At 41.0% G+C, this 26,430-nt stretch overlaps 1 protein-coding gene across 1 annotated transcript in view; it reads right to left on the bottom strand.

Annotated features, from left to right (window-relative positions):
• Positions 1-22,748, bottom strand: part of COBL (cordon-bleu WH2 repeat protein) — a 334,912-nt gene extending 312,164 nt beyond the window's left edge. Inside the window, exon 1 of the mRNA XM_043540443.1 lies at positions 22,305-22,748. Coding sequence (XP_043396378.1) covers positions 22,305-22,408 — 104 coding nt within the window. The 5' untranslated portion in view covers positions 22,409-22,748. The remainder of the gene's footprint in view (positions 1-22,304) is intronic.
• Between the last annotated feature and the right edge of the window lie 3,682 nt (positions 22,749-26,430).

The raw sequence follows: 26,430 nt of genomic DNA, 5'->3' as shown, positions 1-26,430 counted from the left end.
TATCTTTAGAAACCTCACATTGGTACCTTCTTTTCGTTTTGTCAAATCTGCTGTGAAAGTGTTCTTAAAACGAACATGTGCTGGGTCATCATCTGAGACTGCCATAACATGAATCTTATGACAGAATGCAAGTAAAACAGAACAGAGACATACAATTCTCCCAAGGAGTTCAGTCATAAATTTAATTAAACACATTCTTTTTTAAACAAGCATCATCAGCATGGAAGCATGTCCTCTAGAATGGTGGCCAAAGCATGAAGGGGCATATGAACGTTTAGCATATCTGGCACATAAATATCTTGCAACGCTGGCTAGAAATGTGCCATGTGAATGCTTGTTCTCACTTTTAGGTGACTTTGTAAATAAGAAGCAGGAAGCATTCTCCCCCATAAGTGTAAACAAACTTGATTGTCTTAGCAATTGGCTGAACAAGAAGTAGGACTGAGTGGACTTGTAGGCTCTAAAGTTTTACATTGTTTTGTTTTTGAGTGCAGTTATGTAACAAAAAGGTTTACACTTGTAAGTTACACTTTCACGATACAGAGATTGCACTACGTGCTTGTATGAGGTGAATTGAAAAATACTCTTATCATTTTTACAGTGGAAATATTTGTAATAAAAATAATATAAAGTGAGCATTGTACACTTTGTATTGTGTTGTAATATAAATCAGTATGTTTGAAAATGTAGAAAAAATCCAAAAATATTTAATAAATTTCAACTGATATTCTATTGCAGGGGTGGGCAAAGTTTTTGGCCTGAGGGCCACATCTGGGTGGGGAAATTGCATGCAGGGCCGGGGCAAGGGGTTCGGGTATGGGAGGGAGTGCAGGGTCTGGGATGGGGTGTGGTGTGCAGAAAGGGGCTCAGAGCAAGGGTGTGGAGGGTGGGTGGGGACTCAGGTCAGGGGGTTGGGGTGTGCAAGGTGCAGCAGAGGGCTCAGGGCAGGGGGGCTAGGGTGCAGGAGGAGTTCAGGGTGCAGCAGAGGACTCAGGGCAGGGATCTGGGGTATGGGGTGCAGGAGGGGTGAGGGCTCCGGCCTGGCGCTGCTTACCTGGAGTGTCTCCTGGGTGGCAGCGGTGTGCACCGGGGCCAGGGCAGGCTCTCTGCCTTGTCCCCGGACCCGCACTGCTCAGAGAAGTCTCTGGCACCACGTCCCTGCGGCCCCGGGCGCGGGGGGGGGGGCAGAGGGCTCCGTGCGCTGCTCTTGCCTGTGGGTATCTCCCCTGAAGCTCCCATTGGCCATGGTTCCCTGTTCCTGGCCAATGGGAACTTCAGGGGAGGTACCCACAGGCAAGGGCAGTGCACGGAGCCCTCTGCCTTGCCTCCCTTCCCCCAGGAGCTGCAGGGACACGGTGCCAGCTGATTCCCGGAGCGGAGCGGGGCCCACAGCGCCACGGGGGTGGCAATCCAGTGGGTCGGAGCCACAGCCCTGAGGGGCCGGATCTGGCCCGCAGGCCATAGTTTACCCACTCCTGTTCTATTGTTTAACAGTGCAATTAATCACAATTAATTTTTTTGAGTTAATTGTGTGCGTTAACTGCGATTAATCAACAGCCCTAATATTATAAAAATATAAATAATTTGCACGGGCCTATACGTTCTGTTTATTAGAACACAGTGGTACATATGCATACTGTAGTGTAATTGATCCTTATGTTATTTCATTTAAATCTGACAAAGATTCAGCTGAAAGACGCCTGCAGGCCCAAGCTATAATTTATAATTGCATCATAGGTTTAACATCTCACATTTATGCCCACTTTAAGATTTCTTTACACTGCCAGAGTGGTGTAAAAGAGCCTTAGTATAAATGAGGATCAGGCTCTTTGAAGCCATATTCAGATCTAGTATACGTGGGTATCAGCTCTAATGAAATAAATTATTCATTGCAGCACTGCATTTATACAAATTGGCAGTAATCCATTAACCATTTATCACATCTATTCTGTTTTTTTCCTCAGGTTTTCACTGTATACCGTATTAAAAACAAGTTGTTACAAGATATAGAAAACAGTGCTTAGTGAATGTATTTTCATGACTTTTCAATGCCATGAATTGAAAGACAGCTTTCTTATCAAACACCTTGTCATGGAAGAGGAAAAAATTCCTGTTACTGATCTGGTATGTGAACTGAAAGCATATGTAGAACCTACTCTGTTAGAAGGTCAAATATGTTATGATAAATATTTTTTAAAGTCCTCCACATGTATGTTTTAGATAGCACTGCAGATCTTTGACATTGAGTGACGCTATTTGAAAGCGCATTAGATGCAATATAAACCTCAGCTGGACAGATGGATTGAAAATTAAACTCAATGATTCACTTGTTTCTTGCCACTCTTTTGGGATGTCTGACAAAATGCAGTGTGTTGTAGGTGAGAGTAGGAAACCAATTAATCTTATATAAGCCATACTATGCTTAATTAAGCACTTTAACATGGAACAAGGGAGGTGACAGATTGACACTCAGCCTGGTGGTTGATTATATACTATTTAGTAAATGAATATCAAAATCTTGTGCATGCAACATACCATATGGGAGGAAAGAAACAAGGTGAGATGAAATGGCTGCCATTTTATTTTTGATCACCTTTTGGCAGAACTCCGCCTCCTATTTCTCTTCCCCTCTCTGTTTCTTCTCCCTGAAAAATAGTCTGAATTATGCCATCCCAGAGAAAAGTGTCCCCTTTGATCTCTTTCTCAGGTCTTTAACTTATTTATCTGGTCCTATATTCCCTCACTTTACCTCAAATACCTTTCATTAAGTGAGGAAAACTAACTGCATAAAGAGAAATATGGAGGCAATGATAATTTCTAGACAAAATACTTCATTGATCTGGAGTTACGATTGGGAGTACTAATCACTAAACAGAGGTAAAATATTTTCCATAAACACCTAAAAGTAACCATTAGAAACCAGAAAATTTGATATCACAGTTAAGAAAACACAGACAATTAATTTACACTGTTGTAAAACCCTTGCAAGTGTGAGGAGTTCATTCTTTAGGTGTGTTATTTTTCAATCAACTCCTTTATAAGGGCTTTAAATACCCAGTGGCCAGCTACAGAAATTTAAAATTTGGAGAACATGCTATGGCCCCAACTTAGGTAAGCACATGCTCAAAAGGTCAGCCTGTGCTCAAGTAGCCTTCCTGAGTGAGGATGCTTTCCTGAATTGGGCCCTGCATTTGTACAGCTTGTTGATGGAATACAGAGAATGCACACTACACAGCACTAATTTTCTAGTTGATTTCATATATCTATGTCTCCAGTACTAAATGCACTGCTTTGTCACCATTATAACCTTTGCTCTTTTCATGTAAGTGCTATAATTTAATGATCAGGGCTTGGGAAGTTTGCAAGTATAGACATTCTACTTATGTGTCTAATGACACGTGCCTAACTCTTGGGGCATGGATCCTTCCTGAGGCAAGGTGAATGGTTTCTTTCAGTATGCATTTTATCTAATCAGGCATTTGTGCATGACTATGAACAAAGGCTGGAGTCAGCGCAACCCCCATTAGGAGCAGTGTCAGAGACATCACCAGCCTCGTATGGGAGTAAGTGTTTACAGGATCAGACTGTCAGACTGGAAAGTGTATTTTCAGTGTCTCCTCCATGAAGGAGAAGATCTGGGTTAAATCTTGTAAGTTACCCCAGTTTTAAATTATGAAGTCAATTAGTGTCACCAAAACTATGTGTTTGATTGTGTCATAAATATAAAGGGAAGGCTAATCACCTTTAAATCCCTCCTGGCCAGAGGAAAAACCCTTTCACCTGTAAAGGGTTAAGAAGCTAAAGATATGTATAATCCGGTTTGTGTGTCTTTTTGTAACTTAACGTTTTGCCTAGAGGGATTCTCTATGTTTTGAATCTGATTACCCTGTAAGGTATTTACCATCCTGATTTTACAGGTGATTTTTTTACTTTTTTTTCCATTAAAATTCTTCTTTTAAGAACCTGATTGCTTTTTCCTTGTTCTTAAGATCCAAGGGTTTGGGTCTGTGTTCACCTAGGCAAATTGGTGAGGATTTTTATCAAGCCTTCACCAGGAAAGGGGTGTAGGGCTTGGGGGAATTTTGTGGGGAAAGACGTTTCCAAGTGGGCTCTTTCCCGGTTATATTTGGTTAGACGCTTGGTGGTGGCAGCAATAAAGTCCAGGGACAAAAGGAAAAATAGATTGTACCTTGGGGAAGTTTTAACCTAAGCTGGTAAAAATAAGCTTAGGGGGTTTTTCATGCAGGTCCCCTCATCTGTACCCTAGAGTTCAGAGTGGGGAAGGAACCTTGACAAAAATCCTCACCAATTTGCATAGGTGAACACAGACCCAAACCCTTGGATCTTAAGAACAAGGAAAAAGCAATCAGGTTCTTAAAAGAAGAATTTTAATGGAAGAAAAAGTAAAAAAAATCACCTGTAAAATCAGGATGGTAAATACCTTACAGGGTAATCAGATTCAAAACATAGAGAATCCCTCTAGGCAAAACCTTAAGTTACAAAAAGACACACAAACTGGAATATACATTCCGTTCAGCACAACTTACTTTATTATCCATTTAAACAAAACAGAATCTAACGCATATCTAGCTAGATTGCTTATTAACCCTTTACAGGAGTTCTGACCTGCATTCCTGCTCTGGTCCCGGCAAAAAACACACACAGATAGAGAGAACCCTTTGTTTTCCCACCCCTGTCCAGCTTTGAAAGTATCTTGTCTCCTCATTGGTCATTTTGGTCAGGTGCCAGCGAGATTATCTTTAGCTTCTTAACCCTTTACAGGTGAAAGGGTTTTTCCTCTGGCCAGGAGGGATTTAAAGGTGGTTAGCCTTCCCTTTATTTTTATGACAGTTTGTCACAACCTTACTCAACTATATGGGGTAGTAAGGCCACCTCTTACACCCCTGCTCAGATTAGGACTCCAACAATGGGCAGGACAGCCCTGTTACCATCCACTTTCTCAGTGAGAGGCAGGGAGTGAGAGGAGTCTTGGTTTGATTCCCCCCAACCCTGCTCCACTCAGTGGTTGGAGTTTCTCACAGAAAGTGACTAGCTGGGGTGCAAAGGAGGGGGTAAGATGCCCCAGATGAAGGCTGAAATAACATCCTCTCTCCTCAGAGCCAGGAGAGTCAATCACTATTCATCCTCTGTTCTCCTCCTGGGGCAGAGCAGCTATGTATCTGCTCAGGAGATATTGTAAGGTTATGCTGTAGCCCTAGATGAGCTTTTATGTGATTGCACCTGTGTTGACGTGTAGAATTATAAATGTTGTTGTGGGTCAGAACCATCCTTTCCTTTTTAACATGCAGCCCACTGTACCAGGTTCGCATCCGCAGGTCAGCAAGAGGCCTGACACAAAAGCAACACTGCTGCTGGCTGCCAAATGGCTCGATTTAGCAGCCAGAAAGAGAAGATGTTGGCACAGGTAGAGTTTCATTTATTTCTAATCAACATCATTGCTCAGAAAAGGAACATCAGCTTAGTGAGGTTTACAGGCATGAAGGAATAATTCTGGGAACTTGAAATCTAAATGTTAACACAGATTATTAGAGCGGTAAAATTTCTTTTAAGCAGTGGATTTATCTTGTAATAACACCATGTTTCAAGTCTTCTCAAGTGTACTCCTCAGCTGAGGTAAGCTTGATTCACCAAGATCAATAATTCAGAGTGAGTATCCATAAAGCTCTGCAGATCCTGGGGTTAGCTGAAGAAGTGGTTTTACTATACCATCAAACATAAAAGGTAAGGTTTTTGCAAAATGCCCATACCTTGTCTTAATATAATTTTTAATCAGTTGGTCTCTATAGCAGCACCATTCCCCATGTCTTCTCAGAATACATGCTGAGATTGGCTACAAAAAAACAAATGGTTTTGCTATCCCAACTGACATTATACTGTTCATCCTCCATATTCTCTATCTTGAAACCTAACAAATATCACAGTAATGATACATAGCAGCTCATCACCTACGGTTCTGTATGAGTGCTGTAAGAGTATGGTGTAGTTTGAAAATCACTGGTACTATCCTCATTATTCATGTCTGCAGCCTTCTGTTCCTTCCTTGGTAGGAGACAGTTTGAGTCTCTGTCTATTAATTCTTCATGAGTGCCCTCTGTATTGGATTCATGTCTTCTGTGGGTGGGAACAAATCTATTCTGCATGAGCCAGAGATGAATGGTTCAGTACCAAGAAGAATCTAGGGTGCAAAGCATGCTTTTCCCCTTTCTTGATAGGGAATTTTCCTGTATGCCCGTTTAGCAGTCCTTCTGATAGCAAGAACTTGTGGAAAGTTTTGAAGAAAGTAACCATCCAGGATTCTAACTCACCCATTCTGGCCTTGTTCTTGGCTGAGGACAGCCAAGAAACTAAGATTTGGATTTGAAAATTCACTCAGTATCCGGGCACCTTACACCATCTGAATCCCAGCATAAATCTGTGTGTGCTGGGGGATATTGATGTACATCTGACTAATCTGTGGAAGAATATTCTTTAGTTTTTGGATATCGGTGAAGTCAGATTTCCTACTGTAGATTGATATTCTGGTGATGGTGTTTTCCCTCCAGACGGTTACTGAGCTTTAAGCTTCAGTTGCTGGTTTACCTTGCTGAAACAAGGTAGATTTTTTATTTCTTCTAAAAGTGGTGGTAGAATCACTAACAATGTTGCCTGATGTGAAGGCCTTTTATATATGCCCCTGCACCTCACACTCTTGTCTTGGGGGTGTTCAGAGGGTGCAGTATGCTTCTTTCTGATCCCCACACTATTTTGGGATGTCTGGCACACCAGAGGATATTATGAAGGAGCAATCATTGTGCAAATGAATGTTCAGGCACTGTAATTGTATCTCACCTCTGCATAAAGGGCATACGAATGGGGAGGCTTCCTTTGCTTAACTTACTTTTATGCACACCTGGAGTAGCCAGGCATAATTCAATTATTTGTCAGCTCCACTACATTGCTACCCCACTAAGATGCCCCAGCATGCATTGGACTACTGTCATCAGTAACACCTATGATCACCCATCGAGGAGGGAGAGAACTCCAACCTCAGTCAGTCTTGTGAAGGATATGTATGCTTTCCTTTTATACCTCATATAGGACAGACAATACGACAGTTAAGAAGAGAACTTGTCCATGCTGGGTTGTATCGGTATGATACAGCCTTGTGGATAGGGAGGAAACAGTAGACGAGATATATCTCAACTTTTGATACTGGCTCACATGACTTTTCATAAACAAACTAGGGAAATAAAGCCAACCATATAAACCCAACCTACTGTAAAGTGGGCACACAACTGGTTGGAAAACCCTACTAAGGGCATGTCTACACTTACCTCTGGAGCGATCAATCCAGTGGGGGTCGATTTATCGCATCTAGTCTAGACTAGATAAATCCACCGAGCACGCTCCCGTTTTCTCCGGTACTCCACTGGAGCGAGATGCGCAGGCGGAGTCGATGGGGGAGCGTCAGCTGTCGATTTAATGAAGTGAAGACACTGCGGTAAGTAGCTCCAAGTATGTTGACTTCAGCTACGTTATTCACATAGATGAAGTTGCGTAACTTAGATCGATCCCCTCACCCCCACCTCCAAGTGTGGACCAGGCCTTAGAGAGTAGTTATTAGTGGTTCACAGTAAAGCTACAAGGGCATATCTAGTGGGGTCCCACAGGGATCTGTCCTGAGTCTGGTTTTATTCAATGTCTATGATTCGGATAGTGGCATAGGCAATTCATTTATAAAGTTTGTGGAGGATACCAAGCTGTGAGGGGTTGCAAGTGCTTTGAAGGAGAGGATTAGGATTCAAAATGATCTAGACAAAGTGAAGAAATGGTCTAAAATAAATAGGATGAAATGCAATAAGGACAAATGCAAAATACAACACTTAGGAAGGAATAATCAATTGCATACATACAAAATGGGAAATGACTTCCTAGGAAGGAGTATTGCAGAAAAGGATCTGGGGATTATAGTGGATCACAAAATAAATATGAATCAATGTAATACTGTTGCAAAACAAAACAAACAAACAACAGATATCATTCTGGGATGTATTATCAGGAGAGTTGTAAGACAGACATGAGAAATGATTCTTCCACTCTACTCAGTACTGATAAGGTGTCAGCTGGAGTACTATGTCCAGTTTTGGGTACCACACTTCAGGAAAGATGTGGATAGATTGGAGAAAGTCCAGATAAGAGCAATGAATAATGATTAAAGGTCTTGAAAAATGACCTATGAAGAAAGGTTGAAAAAAGTGTTTGTTTAATCTGGAAAAGAAGGGTGAAAGGGGACATAACAGATTTCAAGTATGTAAATGATTGTTATAAGTAATAAAGCATCCTCCTTAACCACTGAGAACATGACAAGAAGTAATGAGCTTAAATTGCAGCAAGGGAGATTTAGGTTAGACATTAGGAAAAACCTCCTAGTTGAAAAGTTAGTTAAACACTGCAACAAATTACCAAGTGAGGCTGTGGAATCTCCAACTCTGGAAATTTTAAAGAACAGGTTAATTAAACACCTGTCAGTCTAGATAATACTTAGTCCTGGCTCAGTGCAGGAGACTGGACTAGATGACCTCTCGAGGTCCCTTCCAACCCTGCATTTCTATGATTCTCTGAGTCACAAGTCACTGATCATGTGGCAACAAACTCTTGGATCCAATTTACATTTAAAAAAGCAATCTAACAATTTGCTAACATGCCAGCCAATGGTACCTGAGTTGAATATTCTACTCATTGTGTTAAAACTATTCCCTTGAAAAAGAAAATCATGTTTGTTTATCTCCAAGGCACAGTAATTAAATATATATATATATTTACTCCCACATTTTTGGCAGATACCTTGATATAAATTATGCCTCTGTGGAAATTATGATTCAGTCAGGTTTAATATACAACTTGTATTGGCAGAATTTCTGTGTTTAGTTTTCAGTTGAAGACCCAGGTGACTTCTAAATGTCAGGCTGTCATCCTAAACTTCTGTATTAACACATTTATTTCTTGACATTTATTTTCACCAATATTATAAAAGAATAATATTTTGCACTGATATAATGCTATTCACTTAGAGTCTCAAAGGACTTTGCAAACGTGATTAAGTATTCTTTCCATTGGACAGGCAAAGTACTTGAGGCACAAAGAGATTAAGGCCCTGATTCTGTAAAGACTCATTTGTGTGCTTAACTTTGTACCTCGAGCTTCAGCCCCATGCAGTGGGGCTTTGGATTTCTGCCCTGGGCCCCAGTGAGTCTAATGCTGGCCCTGTTTGGCAGCCCCCGTGAAATCCGCTTGTGGCCTCCCATAGGCCCCCCGGACTTCTGGTTGAGAACCACTGCTCTAACCACTAGACAACTTAGTGTCCCTTAAAGGAGATGATTTACCATTTTGAATTGCCTACATTTTGAGACCAGACAGCCTGTTCTTTTGATAAACTAATTTTAATTACTGCTAGATTGTGGAAGACAATCATAAATTACTTAAAACGTGTTCAGAGAGGTACAAGCAGAAAGAACCCTTGTGTATAGGGGGAAGCAGTAGATGTGGTATATTTTGACTTTAGTAAGGCTTTTGAGTAAGGCTCAAAAGCCAACAAGGGAAATAAAACCCAGATGGAGCTACTATTCAGTGGGTGCCTAACTGGTTGGAAAACCATTTCCAGAGAGTAATAATTGGTTCACAGTCAAGCTGGAAGGACATAACAAATGGGGTCCCACAGGGATCAGTTCTGGGTCCAGTTCTGTTCAGTATCTCCATGAATGATTTAGTAGTGTGTACACTTATAAAGTTTGCAGATGATATCAAGCTGGAAGGGGTTGCAAGCGCTTTGGAGGAGATGAGAGGATTAAAATTCAGAATGATCCGGACAAACTAGATAAATGGTCTGAAGTAAACAGGATGAAATTCAATAAGAACTAGTGAAAAGTACTCCACTGAAGAAGGAACAATCAGTTGCACACATACAAAATGGGAAATGACTGCCTCGGAAAGGCTGCAGAAAGGGATCTGGGGGTCATGATGGATCACAAGCTAAATATGAGTCAACAGTGTAATACTGTGGCAAAAAACCCACCACATTATTCTGGGCTGTATTAGCAGGAGTGCTGTAAGCAAGACACGAGAAGTAATTCTTCTGCTCTACTCTGTGTTGATTAGGCCTCAACTGGAGTATTGTGTCCAGTTCTGGGCACCAGATTTCAGGAAAGATGTGGACAAATTGGAGAAAGTCAAGAGGAAAGCAACAAAATGATTAAAAGTCAAGAAAACATGACCTATGGGGTTGAAAAAAATTGGGTTTGTTTAATATGGAGAAGAGAAGGCTGAGAGGGGACATGATAACAGTTTTCAAGTACATAACAGGTTGTTACAAGGAGGAGGGAGAAAATTTTTTTTGTTAACCTCTGAGGATAGGACAAGAAGCAATGGGTTTAAAATTGCAGCAAGGGCGCTTTAGGTTGGACATTAGGAAAAAGCTTCTTAACTGTCAAGTCATGTTGCCAATTTTGGTTGGACATATTCCTGTTAGTTTCATCACATCAGTGGTGCTATCACATCACATCAAGGGAGGCTATGGCCCCATCAGTTTTTACCAGCCATAAGGGCGAGCAAAGGGGGGAGTGGGCTGAGAGGAGGGAGCGGGGGGTGGGGTCTTTGGGGGGCAAGAGGTGGTGTGGGACTTGGGGAAAAGGGGTGAAATGAGAGTAGGGCCTCGGGGAAGGAGTGGAATGGAAGGGTGATGCCATAGTTCCGGTGCCAGTGGCATCCCCAGGTTTATGGAGCTTCTGTCACCCCTGCATCACATGAGATAGTTTTTAATGAAAGATTAATCTTTAACTCCTGGAGACTCCGGGACAATCCTGGCTGGTTGGCATCCCTACTGTCAGGGTAGTTAAGCACTGGCATAAATTGCCTAAACTAGAATGGATGTTGTGGAGATTTTTAAGAGCAGATAGACAAACACCTCTCAGGGACGGTCTAGATCAGTGGTGGGCAACCTGCGGCCCATCAGGGTAATCCGCTGGCGGGCTGTGAGACAGTTTGTTTACTTTGACCATCCACAGGAATGGCTGCCCGCAGCTTCCACTGGCAACGGTTCACTGTTCCTGGCCAGTGGGAGCTGTGGGAAGCAGCATGGACCCCAGAAACGTGCTGACCACCGTTTCCCATAGCTCCCATTGGCCAGGAATGGCAAACTGTGGCTACTGGGAGCTGCGGGTGGCAGTGCCTGCAGATGGTCTATGTAAACAAACTGTCTCGTGGCCTGCCAGTGGATTACCCTGACGGGCTGCATGCAGTCCGTGGGCCGCAGGTTGCCCACCACAAGTCTAGATAATACTTAGTCCTACCTTGAGTGCTGGGGACTAGACTAGATGACCTCTCGAAGTCCCTTCCAGTTCTATGATTCGTATTCGGATGGTATTCTGTAGAGATTCCCTCTGTGTCATATCAGGCACAGGATGAAAGAAACAAGCCTGATTTACAGCACAATAAAAACACGATCAGAGCACCCAGATACAGCATAGCTCCAGTTTGGTAATGCAGATAGCTTTTCAGTTGTTCCCTAACCAAGATACAGCCTGGAACATTGAAAAGTGAAACTAGGTTGTAAACAGGTTTCCTCACTTTGTTGGAACATTAATACAGATGAGGTCCAAAGTGATGGCAGAAGGGTTTAAAATATTTTCTGCTAATTGCTCTATAAAACATGTTATATTAATTGGGAAATAGGGTGTTCAGTTAAAGTAACAAAGAAATATAAGGAATAAAAAAGGGGCTGGATAATGATGAGATTTCTGTATGATGGAATTTGAAGAAGCAGCTGTCAAGCCACTGGGTGTCACTGCCTGCCCACTTTTAAGTCTAGTAGATGGTGGTCTGCAAGAACAAAAAATAATCTAATTAAGTTCTCAGATGTGTTTCACCTGGCAATACTCGAAGGCTTGTTCAACAAAAAAAGGTTTATCATCAGTACAACAAGTATTGAAAGGCGTTTGTACAAGGACTGATTGCAAGGAGGTATCTCATTCATCTAGACTGACTTAATTTGCTGGCAGCTTTTAAAAAATGCACAATGTTATCCTGTGATGAGAAACAATCAAATACTTTGAAAAAGTGGTAACATTGTTAGTGGTGTGTGTGTGTGTGGGGGGGGAGAAGCTGTTTATGTTAATTGAAACTATTTGCACTTCCTTGTAGTTAGGATCAAGTCCTTAAGTAATCAGACAATCTGACTAGGGCCTTAGGGATTTGAAAGACAAAATAATGAATAATAAAACAAATATAAAAATAAAGGATAATTATAAATTACAATTGCAGATTCCAGATTACAATTAGAGTCCATCATTTTTAAGGAACATGGTTAAGGTAGCACAATTCAAAGCCTGTAGACAGAGCAAATTAAATACACAGGGCCTGATCCTGCAGTCTGCGGGCAAATAAAATACCTTTTTGAAGTATGTGACAGTTTTGGCCAAGTCAGGATTGTAGGATCAGGTCCACAATCTTACCAGGACAATTTACATAGCTTTATATAAGCAGGCAGGAGACTGAGGTCAACATGCCTTATATACACACAATACAGAAGGGACACACACAAAAAAAGATAACCAAATAATTTGTAACTAGATTCAGTGTTTGCCTGTGTAATGCGTAGGTATATATAATGCAGTGGTGGGCAGCCTGCGGCCCATCAGGGTAATCTGATTGCGGATGGTCAACTGCAGTCACTGGGAGCTGCGGGGCGGGGGTGGGGGGTGGCGGAAGGGGTTACAGATTGTTGCACTAAACCATAAATCCAGTGTCTCTTTTCAGTCCATGATTTTTAGTGTCTAGTAGAGTAATACATTTAAGCTCCCAAGCTCATCTTTGGGAAGTGTTGTGCAGGTTTCTATCATACATATCCTGGACAAGATGGAAAAAGCCTCCCAGCCCACCTTTCCATTGCAAAGGCCACCAAACTAATTCTCTTGTTACAGGATCATGCCGAGTCACTGTCTCTTTTCTCTAAATTTCTGCATAAGGATTTGTAGAGCAAATATGGCATCCACTATGGCATGAACATACAATTGCATTATTACAGACAGTCACAGGATCTGAGCAGCTGCTAAAAACGTAGGACTCTTATTCTTTCAGAGGGAAAGGAAATGATAAGTGCCAAGCCTGAAATGGAGAAATATGAAATATATTGCTTACCCGGAGGGAGAAAAACTGTGTACACACTTGTAAAATGAGATTATAGAGCAATGTTTGCCAGATGAAAGACTGAAAATCCACTTCTTCATATCTGGCTTCCCTATGTGAATCCTCTATCAGGCACTGAATATTGGTGTGAATTTATCACAAGAATAAATTAAAAGAAAATCTGTTAAGAGAGTGATCAAACACATGAAAATACAGTCTGATGAGATAGAAGCATCAATAAATAGAGTACGCAGAAACACAGAGAAAGGTAAGTTCTTCTGAACGTGAATGTGTGACTGATCATATGAATCTGACTCAATGCTTCACTGAGATATGGTTTTAAAAACTACATGCAAAGTCTTTAGAATACATGGTTCCTAAAGGGAAACTGCAATTTTTAAAAAAAGTTAAAGCTTGTTTGTAAGATTGATTTAAAAAAATAGAGCCACACAGGAGCCAGAATTTATATTTTGCAGGAAATTTTGTAATTTTGCATTTGTTTTCGTTCCAAAAGTATTTTGAAATTTCCAGTGAACTTGAATTGTTTTGGGTCAGTTGAAACACTTTGTTCTGATAATCAAAATGTTTTAATATAAAAATAAATATTGAAACAATTCAAAACAAAGTTGTTTTGAAAACAAACAAAAATCAAAAGCTTCTTTCTGAAAGTGTCAGAAAAGAAAGTTTTCACCTTGCTGATGCTTTGTGTCCTCTTCTCCCCCTCCCCACCCCACGAAATTTTGTTGAAATTGAGATTCTCATGGGAAGTTTTGGTTTTGATGAAATGGCATTATCTGATTGAAAAAACAAAACAAAAACAAAACACTTCTGTTAAGGAAGGGTGGTGGGGGGAGTTACCAACTGTATAAAAAAGGAACAACTTTTCCTAAGTTGTTTTGAAAAGATACAGAAGGAGAGGGTTATAAGGGAAAAAAAGGTGTGTGTGAGAGTGAGAGAGAGAACCTAGAGAGCACCATGAACTGTCGACATTCTATTGCTTTCATAGGCAAAGGGGGAGTGTGACAGAAAGGAAAAAAAACAAAAAACAAAAAAACTACAAACCAAAAAATTCAAGAGCTTTCCATTTTTTGAAAAAAAAAAAAAAAGAAAAAGAAAATTCAAATGAATATTTGTTTCCAAATTTCTGATTGATTTCCTCCCCCCCAATCAAAGCTGATAATTTTCTCACCCAAAATTTGCTTCCAGCAAAATCCAGTAGTTCAGCAAGAACACTTTGTGTTGAAAAATTTCCACCACCTCTGTGCAAGAAGAATTGTGCATCAGGCAGAAACAATGCCTTCTGGAGCACGAAGGGAGAAGGGATGCTGAGCAATCCTGGAAAAGGGTATATTGTGCACTTGCACCCATGCCTCACATATAGGACCAACTCTGCTGGCCTGCATGGAGGTGAGGTAGGACTATGACCCTTCCCTCTCCTGGTCTCCTCAGGAGAGTCTATTATGGTGGATTTGAGCAATCATTGAACTCATGGAAGCTCAAACACTATAGTTGTGCCCATTGCTTGTGCAAGGCACTATAGGAGAGTTTCTGGTGCCCAGCCGCCCTGGACTTGTGCATTTATGCAGGGACTGGATGCTATCAAATCTTTAATGTTTTCCAAGTGTTTTGAAGAAGTAAATTGCTAGGGATTATTACATTCTCTCCACCCATTTTCTGCCAGTCCTACATCATTATGTACTCTCCTTAATAGCTAGACTATTATCAAAGAACAGGCTGAACACAGAGACAAAGTGAGTTGTAACCGTAGCAACAGGAACTATATGCAAGCTCCCAGAAAAGGCCCCCTTCTCAGCTCAACTCTTCTTCTTTGTAATTGTTCTCACACAGGTTTGCATAAACACATGACAACACCGAGGGGCAAACTTTCAAAGCTGTGCACAAGGCTCCTCTGCTGTGCTGTGGTTCCCCCTTTAAATGGGTCTTAACTCGTCTGTGTATGGCCTCAGTCGCCACCGTATCTGATGTTCACGGCATTTTTGGGACGGCTTGAAAGCCTGACTCCAACACATATGCCCACACATTCACTGCATCCTGCGGGTGTGGGGTAAGGATAACAGAAATGATAATTTGCACCTTTGTGCAAATTTGTGAGCATCCCCATACACAATTCCTTGGGCAAACTATTTTTAAGGGTAGGAATAACCTATGCATGTAAAGCCCATTACAGGTTCAAAAGGAAACATGCAGATCATGTCCCTGAGCCCTCCACTATGCCCAATGATAAATTTATATCTCTCATTATGGAGGACCCAAGGAACCATAGCCTCACAAGATTTGAAAGGGGACCAATATCAAGTAGCCACTGGCTTTTTCTCCTGGCCACAGGCCTGCTGCTGCTATCATTTCATATTTGTCTCCAGTGTCCCTTGCACCTGTTTGATGATTTGCTACCTAAGTCCTTGTATATCCCATCATGCAAACATGAACAGCGGTATTTCTGTCTGAATTCAGACCTGTTCTGTTCACTAGCTCCAGTTCTTAAATCTTTATTACCATGTTTCCCATTTTAAACCCAAATTCAGCAAGTTGCTTAAGCATGTACCTAACTTTAAGCATGAGTAGCCCCACTGTTGCCAATGAGAATACAGCTATGCTGAAAGTCGGGCACGTACGTAAGTACTTTGCTGAACCGGGGTCTTCAACAGCAATATCAAAGAGTTAGATATTTTATTTCCTTTACATTTGATTAACCTGAGATGAACGTATATGTCTCAAAGCTATAATGCTGGCTATACCATTTGTTATACCAATTATTGACCATCCTCTGTGTTCTTCTGGGATGGCAGTTCTAAATAATATCAGATCAGGGACTGTAATTTATAGTTTCATTTTTCTGATTTGTGAAAGCCACAATCTCTTGCATTCAGACAGCATTTGATAAAAGCTACACTGCAGTGGGTTTTTAGTATTTATGGGGCAATATATCCTGAAGGGTTACAGTTGCCATCATGTTGCCTAATGCATTTTTCCTTTTGACTTTGAAGGATACCATACCAATTGCTACAGATGGAATGAGTTGGCTTGGAGGAGATAACTATATAGTGACTACATGTAGATATTTATAAAAAATAACTTTAAAGTGAAATGTGCTGCTCATGAAAGATGCAGGCTTGACATCCCTGGAAATTGAAACTCTGCCCTAATCCCCAGGAGAGTTATCAAGCAGCAGCGTAAGCTTCTCCGTGCTGCCTTTCCAGTGTTCCTCAACCCTTCCCTAGACAGACCCCTCCTACAGGTTGAAGGTTAATTCAGATGCTACGCCAATTGACTTCTTGACATCTTTGTTGAGAATGACAAGAAAGATGTCAGTTGCAATGATGGTTTTTGTGGAAGCTAAAGAAACAGATTGAGACGTGCAACTCATTTCACATATATACAGTAGACCATAAACCGACTTCCAGTTACTAATAGTCTACAGACAGATTTTTAACTCTAGACAGCTTTAGGATAGTTTTTTCATTATTGCATCTTATTATTTGAGGCAATTTTGAGGAGCTCATTTTTTGAATGCATGACATGGAATTATGAATTCCCATCATTGAAGACTTCACTGCAACTTTTGTACAGAGCTCACAGAGTCTATGTTAAAGATTCCTATCCTTTAGCAGGGTTTTTTTTTTTTTTTAAAACCATGCCTCTCATTAGTCCCTCTGATTAATGGTGTACATGCTTATTTAAATCCAGTGTTTGGTTTATCAGATGTTATGGCTCACCCTCATTAGCCGTGGTAATTTCAGTAGGACATAATACTGTAAGAGTGTCATAATATGTGTGTATGTATGTTTTAACTGGCCTGCATATTTAGTTTACCAAAGATAAGGATAGAGCCAAATCCAGGCCACCTTTTGCCCTCTGGGTCATGGAGGGCCCTAAGTGCAGAGTAGTGCATGGGACATGCTGGAAAGAAAGTCCATTGTTCTGGAAAGTCTACATCTCCTGTGCCTAGCAGATCGGTCAGCTGTGTGGGCACTGGTTGTGACAATGTGAGGTGGGTTGGGACCGCTGAATCTGTGACTATATGGAACCAATTGTCGAACCTCCTATGTGGGATATGACTACTAGCAGTTTTGGAGCAGGTGCACTGGTGCTGTGCCCTCTGGTAGGGAAACGGTCTCCTTGACACCCATGCACCCCCAAGGAAATCTTTAAGCAGGGCCAGTGACATAGGGCTTTGCACAGAGGTTCAAAATGTGGCCTTCATACAATGGGTGGTTTGGTAAAGTTGCTCTAATTAAAATACTCTTGGTTGCTCTACACCCACTTCCATAGATCTTTGTAGTAATCAATACCATATCTGTAATGCTGCTTTGCACTTAGACTGTAGTACTTTTCCCTGGAAGCTAAGAAAGCACTTTATTAACATTCATGATTTAATTCTTACAACACTCCTATGGCATAACTACTGTATATTTACAAGGAAGTTGTGTATACAGCATCCTCAAAATATCACTAAAGGATTTTCATTCTTCACACAAGTTTACTTATGAAGATCAGTTTTCAATCTTATTGATGTTGTAGCATTTGTTTTTTATCTAATATTCCTTCAATTTCAGTGCTCCATTTTTTTTTTCACTTCCTTAACTTGGTATGAGAAGAGGATTTTTTAAAAATACTGTTTATGGTGAGTTTTTCACATTAATTTTGTTTACTCATGTTAATGAAAACTTTTTTCACTGTGTTGCTGGATCAGCCTCTATGTTTTCTTTTAACCAGTGTTCAAGTGATATCCCTCCGTATACTGCAGGAACTGTAAATCCCCAGACTTTGCTTCTGAGGAGTGGTATTTTGAATTTGAATCACATATACTACCTGCTGTGCTTAGCACATCTGCAAAGTTAATGATTGCTATTTTTGCCCAATTGCTTTCTGGTTGCGTACTGTGTGGAAAGAGTTGCAAAGTGATTTTAAATATTTAAAGATACAGAAGACAGTGTTACAATCAACAAAATTGTATATCTGCAAGAACAGCTGCATTTTCATTACACCTGAAGGCTTGCAAATATTGGCAAATTCTTTGTTTTTTTTTAAAAGAAATAGTAGCAGAAAACCTTACATCTGCAATATAATTAATGAGTTAAGCCTATTGCAAGTTTAGAAGCAAAGCATTAGCAGTAAGGTGCTTTGAGCTGTGGGAAAAATTTAAGAGGTTAGTTAAAAAGAAGAGAAATCATTACAAGACAATTTGTGGGAAGCAAGGAAATGAGAGAGAATGGGGAATAAGATGTCTAAATTGGGGAGTAGTTGGGTAATGAAAGGATTAGCTTTCATCAGAGAAAAGACAGATCAGAAGGTAAAAGAAAATTAGCAGATCAAAGAATAAGGTGCCAAGTCAATGAAATGAGAGTGCAAACACTAGACAGCTAAATAGGGAGACGGATGAAAAAAGCTACAGCAGGCAGCTGATAATGGAGACTGAGAACTGTAACGCAGAGTTACAAAGGAAATAACAAAACCAAGAGAGGCTGGCTCAGGGAATTAGTATTGTATATTCAACACACAGTCAACCTGTGGAGCTCTTTGCCAGAGGATGTTGTGAAGGCCAAAACTAGATAAGTTCATGGAGGATATTAGCCAGGCTGGGCAGGGATGCAAAACCTTGCTCCTCTCTGGTGGCAAAAATTGGGACCAATATTTCACCACTAGTGCCACCTGTGCAAATCCACTGGCAGTACTATGGTGGAAGCTGTTGTAGCTAGAAAGGGATCACTTGTTATTACCACCTTATCAACTAAAACAAATGTGTACCATTCAATCACATTTCTCTAGCCTAAGGTTTATTACTTTGCCAAATTTCAGTTTTCTAGAACCTAGATGTGTAAGCGCAAGATTTTTTCTCCCCATCTAAGTGTTATTATCCTCATATTCAAAAACAGCAGAATTATTTCCTTCCCCCTCAAACCTGAACACCAAAATTCACCTTGTAGCAGAGACCAAGCCTGGGAAATTTCAGTTTCAAATACTTGGGTGAAAATTTCAGTTTCAAGTACTTGGGTGACAGGGTCCTGACTCACCCCTTACTCCATCCTCATCCCCTTCCGGTGGGGGGTGAACAACAGTCCTTCGGCTTGCACCTGCCTCAGTGGCCAACCACAACCCCAAAGTCTAGCCCCTCACCTCAGGGACAAGTTGCAGTCTGTCTCAGCCACACTCCTCTGTGGCCAGGAGCAGTGCAAGGTCGGGGGAAGAGGGGAACCCAGGCCCACCCGCTACTATGGGTCCTGACACATAGTCCCTCTAGCAGCAGCCTCTCTCTACCCTCCTTCTCTCCCCTCTTGTCCGGCTATCTTCCCTGGACCACTTCCCCTTTAGCCCTGTGCACCTTCTCGGCCCTTTGTAGTATGGGCTGCAGCCTGGCAGGTAACTGGGCTGGAGCTCTCCTCTGCTCCCCCCAAGCCTGCCCAGCACTTCTCTGTCCAATGTGCTACCTCCTTACCTCAGGAACCAGTCCTCTTCCCTTGCTAGTCAGGGACAGACTGCCCTCTCCTCTGCTAAGCAGCCTTTATGTAGGACCCAGCCCGGCCCTGATTAGCTCTCCACAGGCCCTTGCTTATTGGCTGCTGGTCTGCACAGCCTCCCTAGCCTGTTCTACCCCTTTTTCCCAGGGAGTGGGGCAGCCGCCCCACTACAACTTGGCTATTGTTGGTGCTATATCTATTATAGTATTGAGAATAGTTCAGACTTGGAATCAGTGGCCCCAGACCATGCCAAAGGAAGTCAGAAATGAATCACTGAGGGCAACTGAGCACTGAGAATTTTCACAATAAGGTCCAGCTCTTTTGTACTGATCCACACAGTATGTGAATCTAAAATATGTTCAAAAGGCTCAGAAATGGAGCTGGGTGAAATTTTTCAATGGAAATTTTGCAGTGAAAAATGCAGATTTGGCAACACTGAAAAATGCGTCACACATTTGTGTTGGGTTTGCTAAGTTGTTTTAGTAAAAAAAAATTCTGAAAAAAATTGAAACATTTAGTTTTGACTTTTTTAAAAAAGTTGAAATTTGTTTTGATATTATTAATTATTATTATTATTTTACAAAATTTAATGTAATTTAATTTTATTTGAAAATGTTCAAAATTGGTCAAAGATAAAACATTCTTGATTTTGACAAAATGAAATGTTTTATCTAGCCTGAAACACTTTCCCCCCCCCTCACCCTCTGCCCAACTTTTTGAGTCACCAAAAATTTCAGAAAAAATAATTTTTGGTTCAATTTGAAGCTATTTTTTTTAATTGCCAGCTGCTTGAAAAATCTGTTATTTGCAAGCAGTACTCAGAAGTCCTCATTTCTGTAGTGGGCTGTTGTGCAGACCAGTTGGGGAGGTGGGAGAGGGAAACAGCTGGAAACCCTCTGACAGGTTTTTAATGAACAATGCCAAAAGACTTGCCCATGTAGCCCATTTCTTTAGCTCTAAGTTTATAACTGGGTTTAGCAACCACCAAACAAGCAAAAGACAGCTGAAATGGGTAATGAGTTTTTTGTTATTTGTAAGGAAATCCTTACCAATCTGTTTTTGAGATAAAAAGTCACCATAATTCACTTCCACTGCTAGAGCAGGAAAAGTGGATTATTTCACAGATCCTCAATTATATTTCAGGTGCTTGTTAGCATTTGGAGAACATAAGTAGGCTGATATCTCTCCTTCCCCAGTTTTGAATATTTTTATCCCTGGTTTTGTTAACACCAGCTTGGAAAAAAGTGTCTGGATTTACAAACTTCAAGATTCTTCTGTTGATAGTCTGCAGTTCTGCACCTTGCTCAGAAAACAACTGCCCAGAATCAGGGCCGGCTCTAGGTTTTTTGCCGCCCCAAGCTCCGAGAGCACAGCTGCCCAAGCAAAAAAAGGTTTTTTGCCGCCCCAAGCACATGCTTGCTTTGCTGGTGCCTAGAGCCGGTCCTACCCGGAATCTCACAGATATGAAAAGTCAAGCCCAGGATGAACTATGCCTCTTCATAAAACTTTCACCTGAGTGCCAGTGAAATTCCAGCTTGGTTACAAAATTGTACTAAGAACCTACTCAAACCTATCTTGGATTGCCTGCCATTTATGCCTCAAAACATTTTATTAATTATTAGTATTACTTAATATTTATGACAGTTGCAGCCAGAGACCCCAATCAGGATCAGGGTCCTATCGTGCTAACGAATACAATACAAACACATACAAAGATCTGGTCCCTGCTCTTATGCTCCTAGCTATGCCTTTGTTTTGGAGGCAGCATGCCCTGCCATGGAATATTAACTTCATAAGAAAAAAGAGGACCAAGTTCTTCTGTTACCTTGGTGTCAACCTGGAGTGATTCTACTGAAGACAGAGTACATGGTGTGAGAGGAGAATCAAACTCATGTCCATGCATCAAGGAGGTTACAATCTTAATAGACTTTTGGGATGGGCATTTTGAAGCTGTTAGCCTTGTTGACAAAAATATTAATATATTATTTGCTATGATAGCAGTCCTCAAAATTTATAGGAAAGATGCTACAACTATATATTCCTCCATCATTCATAGTATGTACCTGAAAGACTCCACCTCCATGAACACAGTTACTTGCTAACAGAAAACTGACTAACATTGATTTAAAGTTCTTTTTACCAGTAGCTTTAGGAACACTAAAGAGGATTATCATCTTCGTTTACAAGAACACAAAGTGCAAGTGACAGTGACTCAGCTAGAAGTGGCACATACAGGATGGATGGATCCACTCTTCATAAGGATTGTCCTTCTACAAGGTATTATCAGCAGCAACAAGGGCCAGGGTCAGCCTCTTAGAAATGTAGGGTGTGCACTTGAGCAGGTGGCTGTCAGTTTTGAGATCACTAAATATCTTCTCAGGGTGTCTTTAATAGGCAGTATGTCCCCACTCACGGGCACTAAGTCTGTGTATGAAACAAGGAGAACTGTATAAGAGGGCAAGGGAACATACCAGCAACTTGGGAAAGCACAACAGTACATCTACATGAATGATTAATGAAACACTTCCCATGGTAACTTAGGCAGTAGTCTATTAACTCAGTTTCCCACCCACTGGTGTGACTGTCCACTAAGGAAATAGCCCTTTACAATTTATATTCCCCTCCCTCCATCTGCCAAATCCCACTCACAGTTTGGTGTCAGTGGAGTATAATCCCAGAATCCTGAGGTAGCCTGAGGCAGGCCTGTTCTCCAATTCCTTGGGAAGTGCTGCTGGATCCTGAGGCTCCCCCATGTAACCCAGCTGCAGCCATTTCAGCTATACATAATGGCTGGGTAAGAAGGGTCTCACCAGAGTTCTGCTGTTGTCTTCGGTAGCTTCGGCAACAAACTCTCTCTGTTTCACCCTCACAAAGAGCAATCTCTATGTTATCTCCTGTCATCAAGTCCTCTCAATAACCAGGATCCACCATAAAAGATCTCTAGCAGCACACAAGGCCCTCAAACGCAGTCCTTATAAAAGAGCATCAGCCAATTTTCCTCTTATTTTCACTGTTTAGTTCCACTACCCAGCCAATTCTGAGTTTCTGTACATTTAGGATGTCTCCCAGCATGTAACTGGAGGAATTCTGGGTAGCAAACTTATGCAAACAAAGCTCTCTTTATAGTCATACTTCCCCTGTTTACCAATAGATGGGGGCAAAACGCTCCTTTCCCTCTGGAACATCTGAGCCATCTGGAGTTCTGGGTAAATAGCTTTATGCAGATGAACAGCTGTGTTGTTATTCTTCTCCCTGTTCACCAACAAATGGGAGCAAAGAGCTCCTTACTCTCTCGAGATTCAGGCCACATGGCTTACATAACTAAGAAATGTGATTCATCTAATAGATCCAGGCTACTTAGAGCAGTGCGACAATACAGCTGTACCCCGTGGGTGGCCACTCTTCTTCCTCATCTCCCTCTTCTCTTTAGTTGCCCCTTTGGACTTGCAGAGCTTTAATAAAATGAGAGTCCTCTCATTATGTGGATTTCTTGAGGGCTTCAGTCTGGAGCACTCAATATAAATAACAGGTTTTCATTTCTACTTTACTTGTCAATAAATGCATTTTAAAAGCCTCCTGGCTATAAATGCATTGCGATTGTTTTATCCAGCATGTCACACTTCCATTTTAACAAACATTTTAATATAGAGCATGATAATCTTTTGGTTTCTGCTTGACTAAGGATGAATTAATTTGCAGACACACTTGAGGTGAAATCTTTGCCCCAATGAAATCAATAGCAAAACTCCCATTGATTACAATGGGGCCAGGTTTTCACCCCTTGATGCATTCAAGTATAACAAGTAGCAAAATCGTTCATAAACACAAGCCTTACAGCCAATCTTGGTGCTATCTACTGGCAGATCTAGCTATGTTTTAAAAACATCAATAAAACAGTTCACATAATGCTATCTTCTTTTTAATTAAGAATTATATTAATTTGTTGTGGTACAGCTGAACAATACTTTCCCTACTAAATATACTAACCGTAGACGTGTCTTTTTGATGAGATGGCCTGAAGCCAAAGAATATGTTGTTTAGGGCTGAGATTTTCAGACACTGCAAGGATCTAGATGTCCAGTTCTCATTAACTTTAGTATCTAAAGCCATTAGGCATATTTTAAATTCTCATCTTCTCATCTCATCTTCTCATCTTCGAATGAGAGTGAATGCCATTAAAAACTTCACAATTAGTGTAATATTCATGTCAACATTACTAAGATATTCACGAGAGACAAGGGGGTGAGATATTATCTTTTATTGGACCAGTTTGTGTTGGTGAAAGAAACAAGTCTAGAACTACACAGAGGTCTTCTTCAGGTCTGGGAAAGGTAATCAGAGGGTCACAGCTAAATGCAATGTGCAAAAAATTGTTATGGATAAGTTAGTGGTTCCCAAACTGTGGGTCTCATCAACAGATAGGGTCACAGCAATCTGCAGAGGATGCCAGTTTGCTCCATACAGCATGACCGCGCCTAAAAACGGTGTGCAAGGTCCCGATGCTGGGAGGACACCTCTGCACAGTATGACCCCGCATATACCAAACACGTGAGATCATGCAGTTCTGTCGATGCCATTTTGCTGTACAAAATGGAGTCCTCTATGCAGTGTAAGATCCCGGGAAGAAATCATTAAAATGAGGTTGTGCCAGTAAAACAACTGGGAACATCTGCCAGCTGCCATATGCATATTACAAGTGACCATTTAAGATGAAAGGGAAATTAACGTGTCGGCAGTCATAGGACAAAGGCAGGTAAGTGGGTTAGACTGTTGTAATGAGACAAAACCAATGTCTCTACTGAGTCCATGATTTTTATCTAGCAAAGTTATGATCCCAGGCCCATCTTCTGAAGGTATTGTGCAGGTTTCTTTTGAGGAGGAAGACTGAGAGGTCAGATATGAAATGATCATTTTGTGAAAAGTCTTTGCCCCTGGGCGGTAGGGTGTTCTTATCTTTTATCTCTTTTTTTCCATGTGAGTTCATTCAAGAATACAGTGATATGCATGGTAGGCTACAGTCTAAACACAATTTAGGTATAGGGTTACAATTGTGTGAATTATGGATTTTTTTTGTTTCACCAGCAAATCTGGAAAAAAATTGTTTTAGGTTGACTTGAAAATAAAAAACAACAACATTTTTAGTGAATTGAGAAGAGTGAAACAAAATGTTTTGCTTCACCTTTAAGCTTTTTCACCTAGCTCTAATCCACCAGCTGTGAAATTCCATGCTAAAGTTAATTTGGTCTGCAAATGTTGCCATATTTTAAATGGTGATCAGTATAAACACAAAGGAAACATCTTATTTTGTTTTTGCAGACATAACACTATGGTGCTTGCATAAAATGACACCACTCTTCCTCTGGGAAAAAGAGGAAGACACTCTGAGAACAACAGTAGAAAAGAGAAAATGTCCGTGTGATGCTGTATGATTGGAACATGACCATTTATATAATTAATATTGCCACTGTTCGACTATTGCAGCAAATCTCATGCAAAGTATGTCATGTAAGGTGTCAAGGAAAAAGTTATGATTTGCTAAATATGATTATCCTGTTTGTACGCATGCATCATCTTCGTATCTAAAGTTATGAATATTGACTATAAATGCGTTTGCTCCTGTAGTAGCACCCACAAGGTAATTTACATCCAGTCTGGCCAGCACTTTGTGATGAACTATTTGAGTTGATGGTCCATTAAGGAACATTAACTCTTACAGTGAACCACAGAAGCAGCTCATCCCTGCCTGGTGAGCCTTCCTGTGTACACTTGAGCCAAAATATCGGTAATGGCTCCTGCTGGGAGTCATGAAAGCATGTAAGGGCATGCGACTTGCTCATGTGACCCTGGACTCCATCTTGTGTCTGTACTTTTCTACAAACTGCGCTGGGGTTTTTGTTTGGGACAGTGAAGTTCCCTCCACATGGGAGAAAGAATAAAAAAGGCTGGAAGAATCTCCATTTTGCCTCTTTCCTGCTCTGATATCTGGACTATGGACTTACACTAAAAGGGGTATTTTAATTAATGGACTCAGGACCTTCCAATCTTTTGGGAGGTACCAGAGACTTCAGCAGCCAGCAGTTTATTCCGTCACTGCTACAAACCTGATACAAGAGCTCTGAAATGATTGCATATATGCCATGTTGACCATTTTAACTCTCTTCTCTTTCTTTTCTCTTATAAACGTTTAGCTATTAGCTACTAAAGAACTGACAATAGCGTGATTATTAGGTAAGATCTGAGTTACAGATTGACTTGGCTGTGTGGCTGATCTCATCATATCAGAAGACCCCTTTGTTTGATTAAATTGGTTTTAAATAACCACTCATAAAGTTTCTGTGTGGTGAAACAAGGGCTGGGATGCCTAAGGAGACTGCAGTTTGGACTTTGTGATAGCTAGTGTGGTGAGACAGAAGTTTACTTTTATTTCTGGCTTGGTATATCTTATAATAGAATAACCATCATTTTGGTGTGAGTCTGCCCTATTTCTCCTGAATCTGATATCCTCAGCTGTGACCCACTGAGGCACGGTGACAGTCTAATACTAGACAATGAGGAAGCCTTTTTCACCGCCGGATTGCTGCAACCAATACTTTGCTGAAAGATGATGAAAATTGCAAAGAAAATAATGGAATTCTCTTAAATATAGCAACTGAAAAGTTAACATTTCCTTAATGTAGGAGATCTTGATCCACGTATTCTCTTGAAAAAGTTGTTAAAATGTTAAAGGGCAGCAGTACACAAAAGCTTTCACAATGTGGATCACATCTTAACACAC

This window comes from Chelonia mydas, chromosome 2 (genome assembly GCF_015237465.2).
Source record: "Chelonia mydas isolate rCheMyd1 chromosome 2, rCheMyd1.pri.v2, whole genome shotgun sequence".
Lineage (NCBI taxonomy): Eukaryota > Metazoa > Chordata > Testudines > Cheloniidae > Chelonia > Chelonia mydas.
Note: the sequence above shows the minus strand (reverse complement) of the source record. Positions and strands in the feature narration are given on the sequence as shown.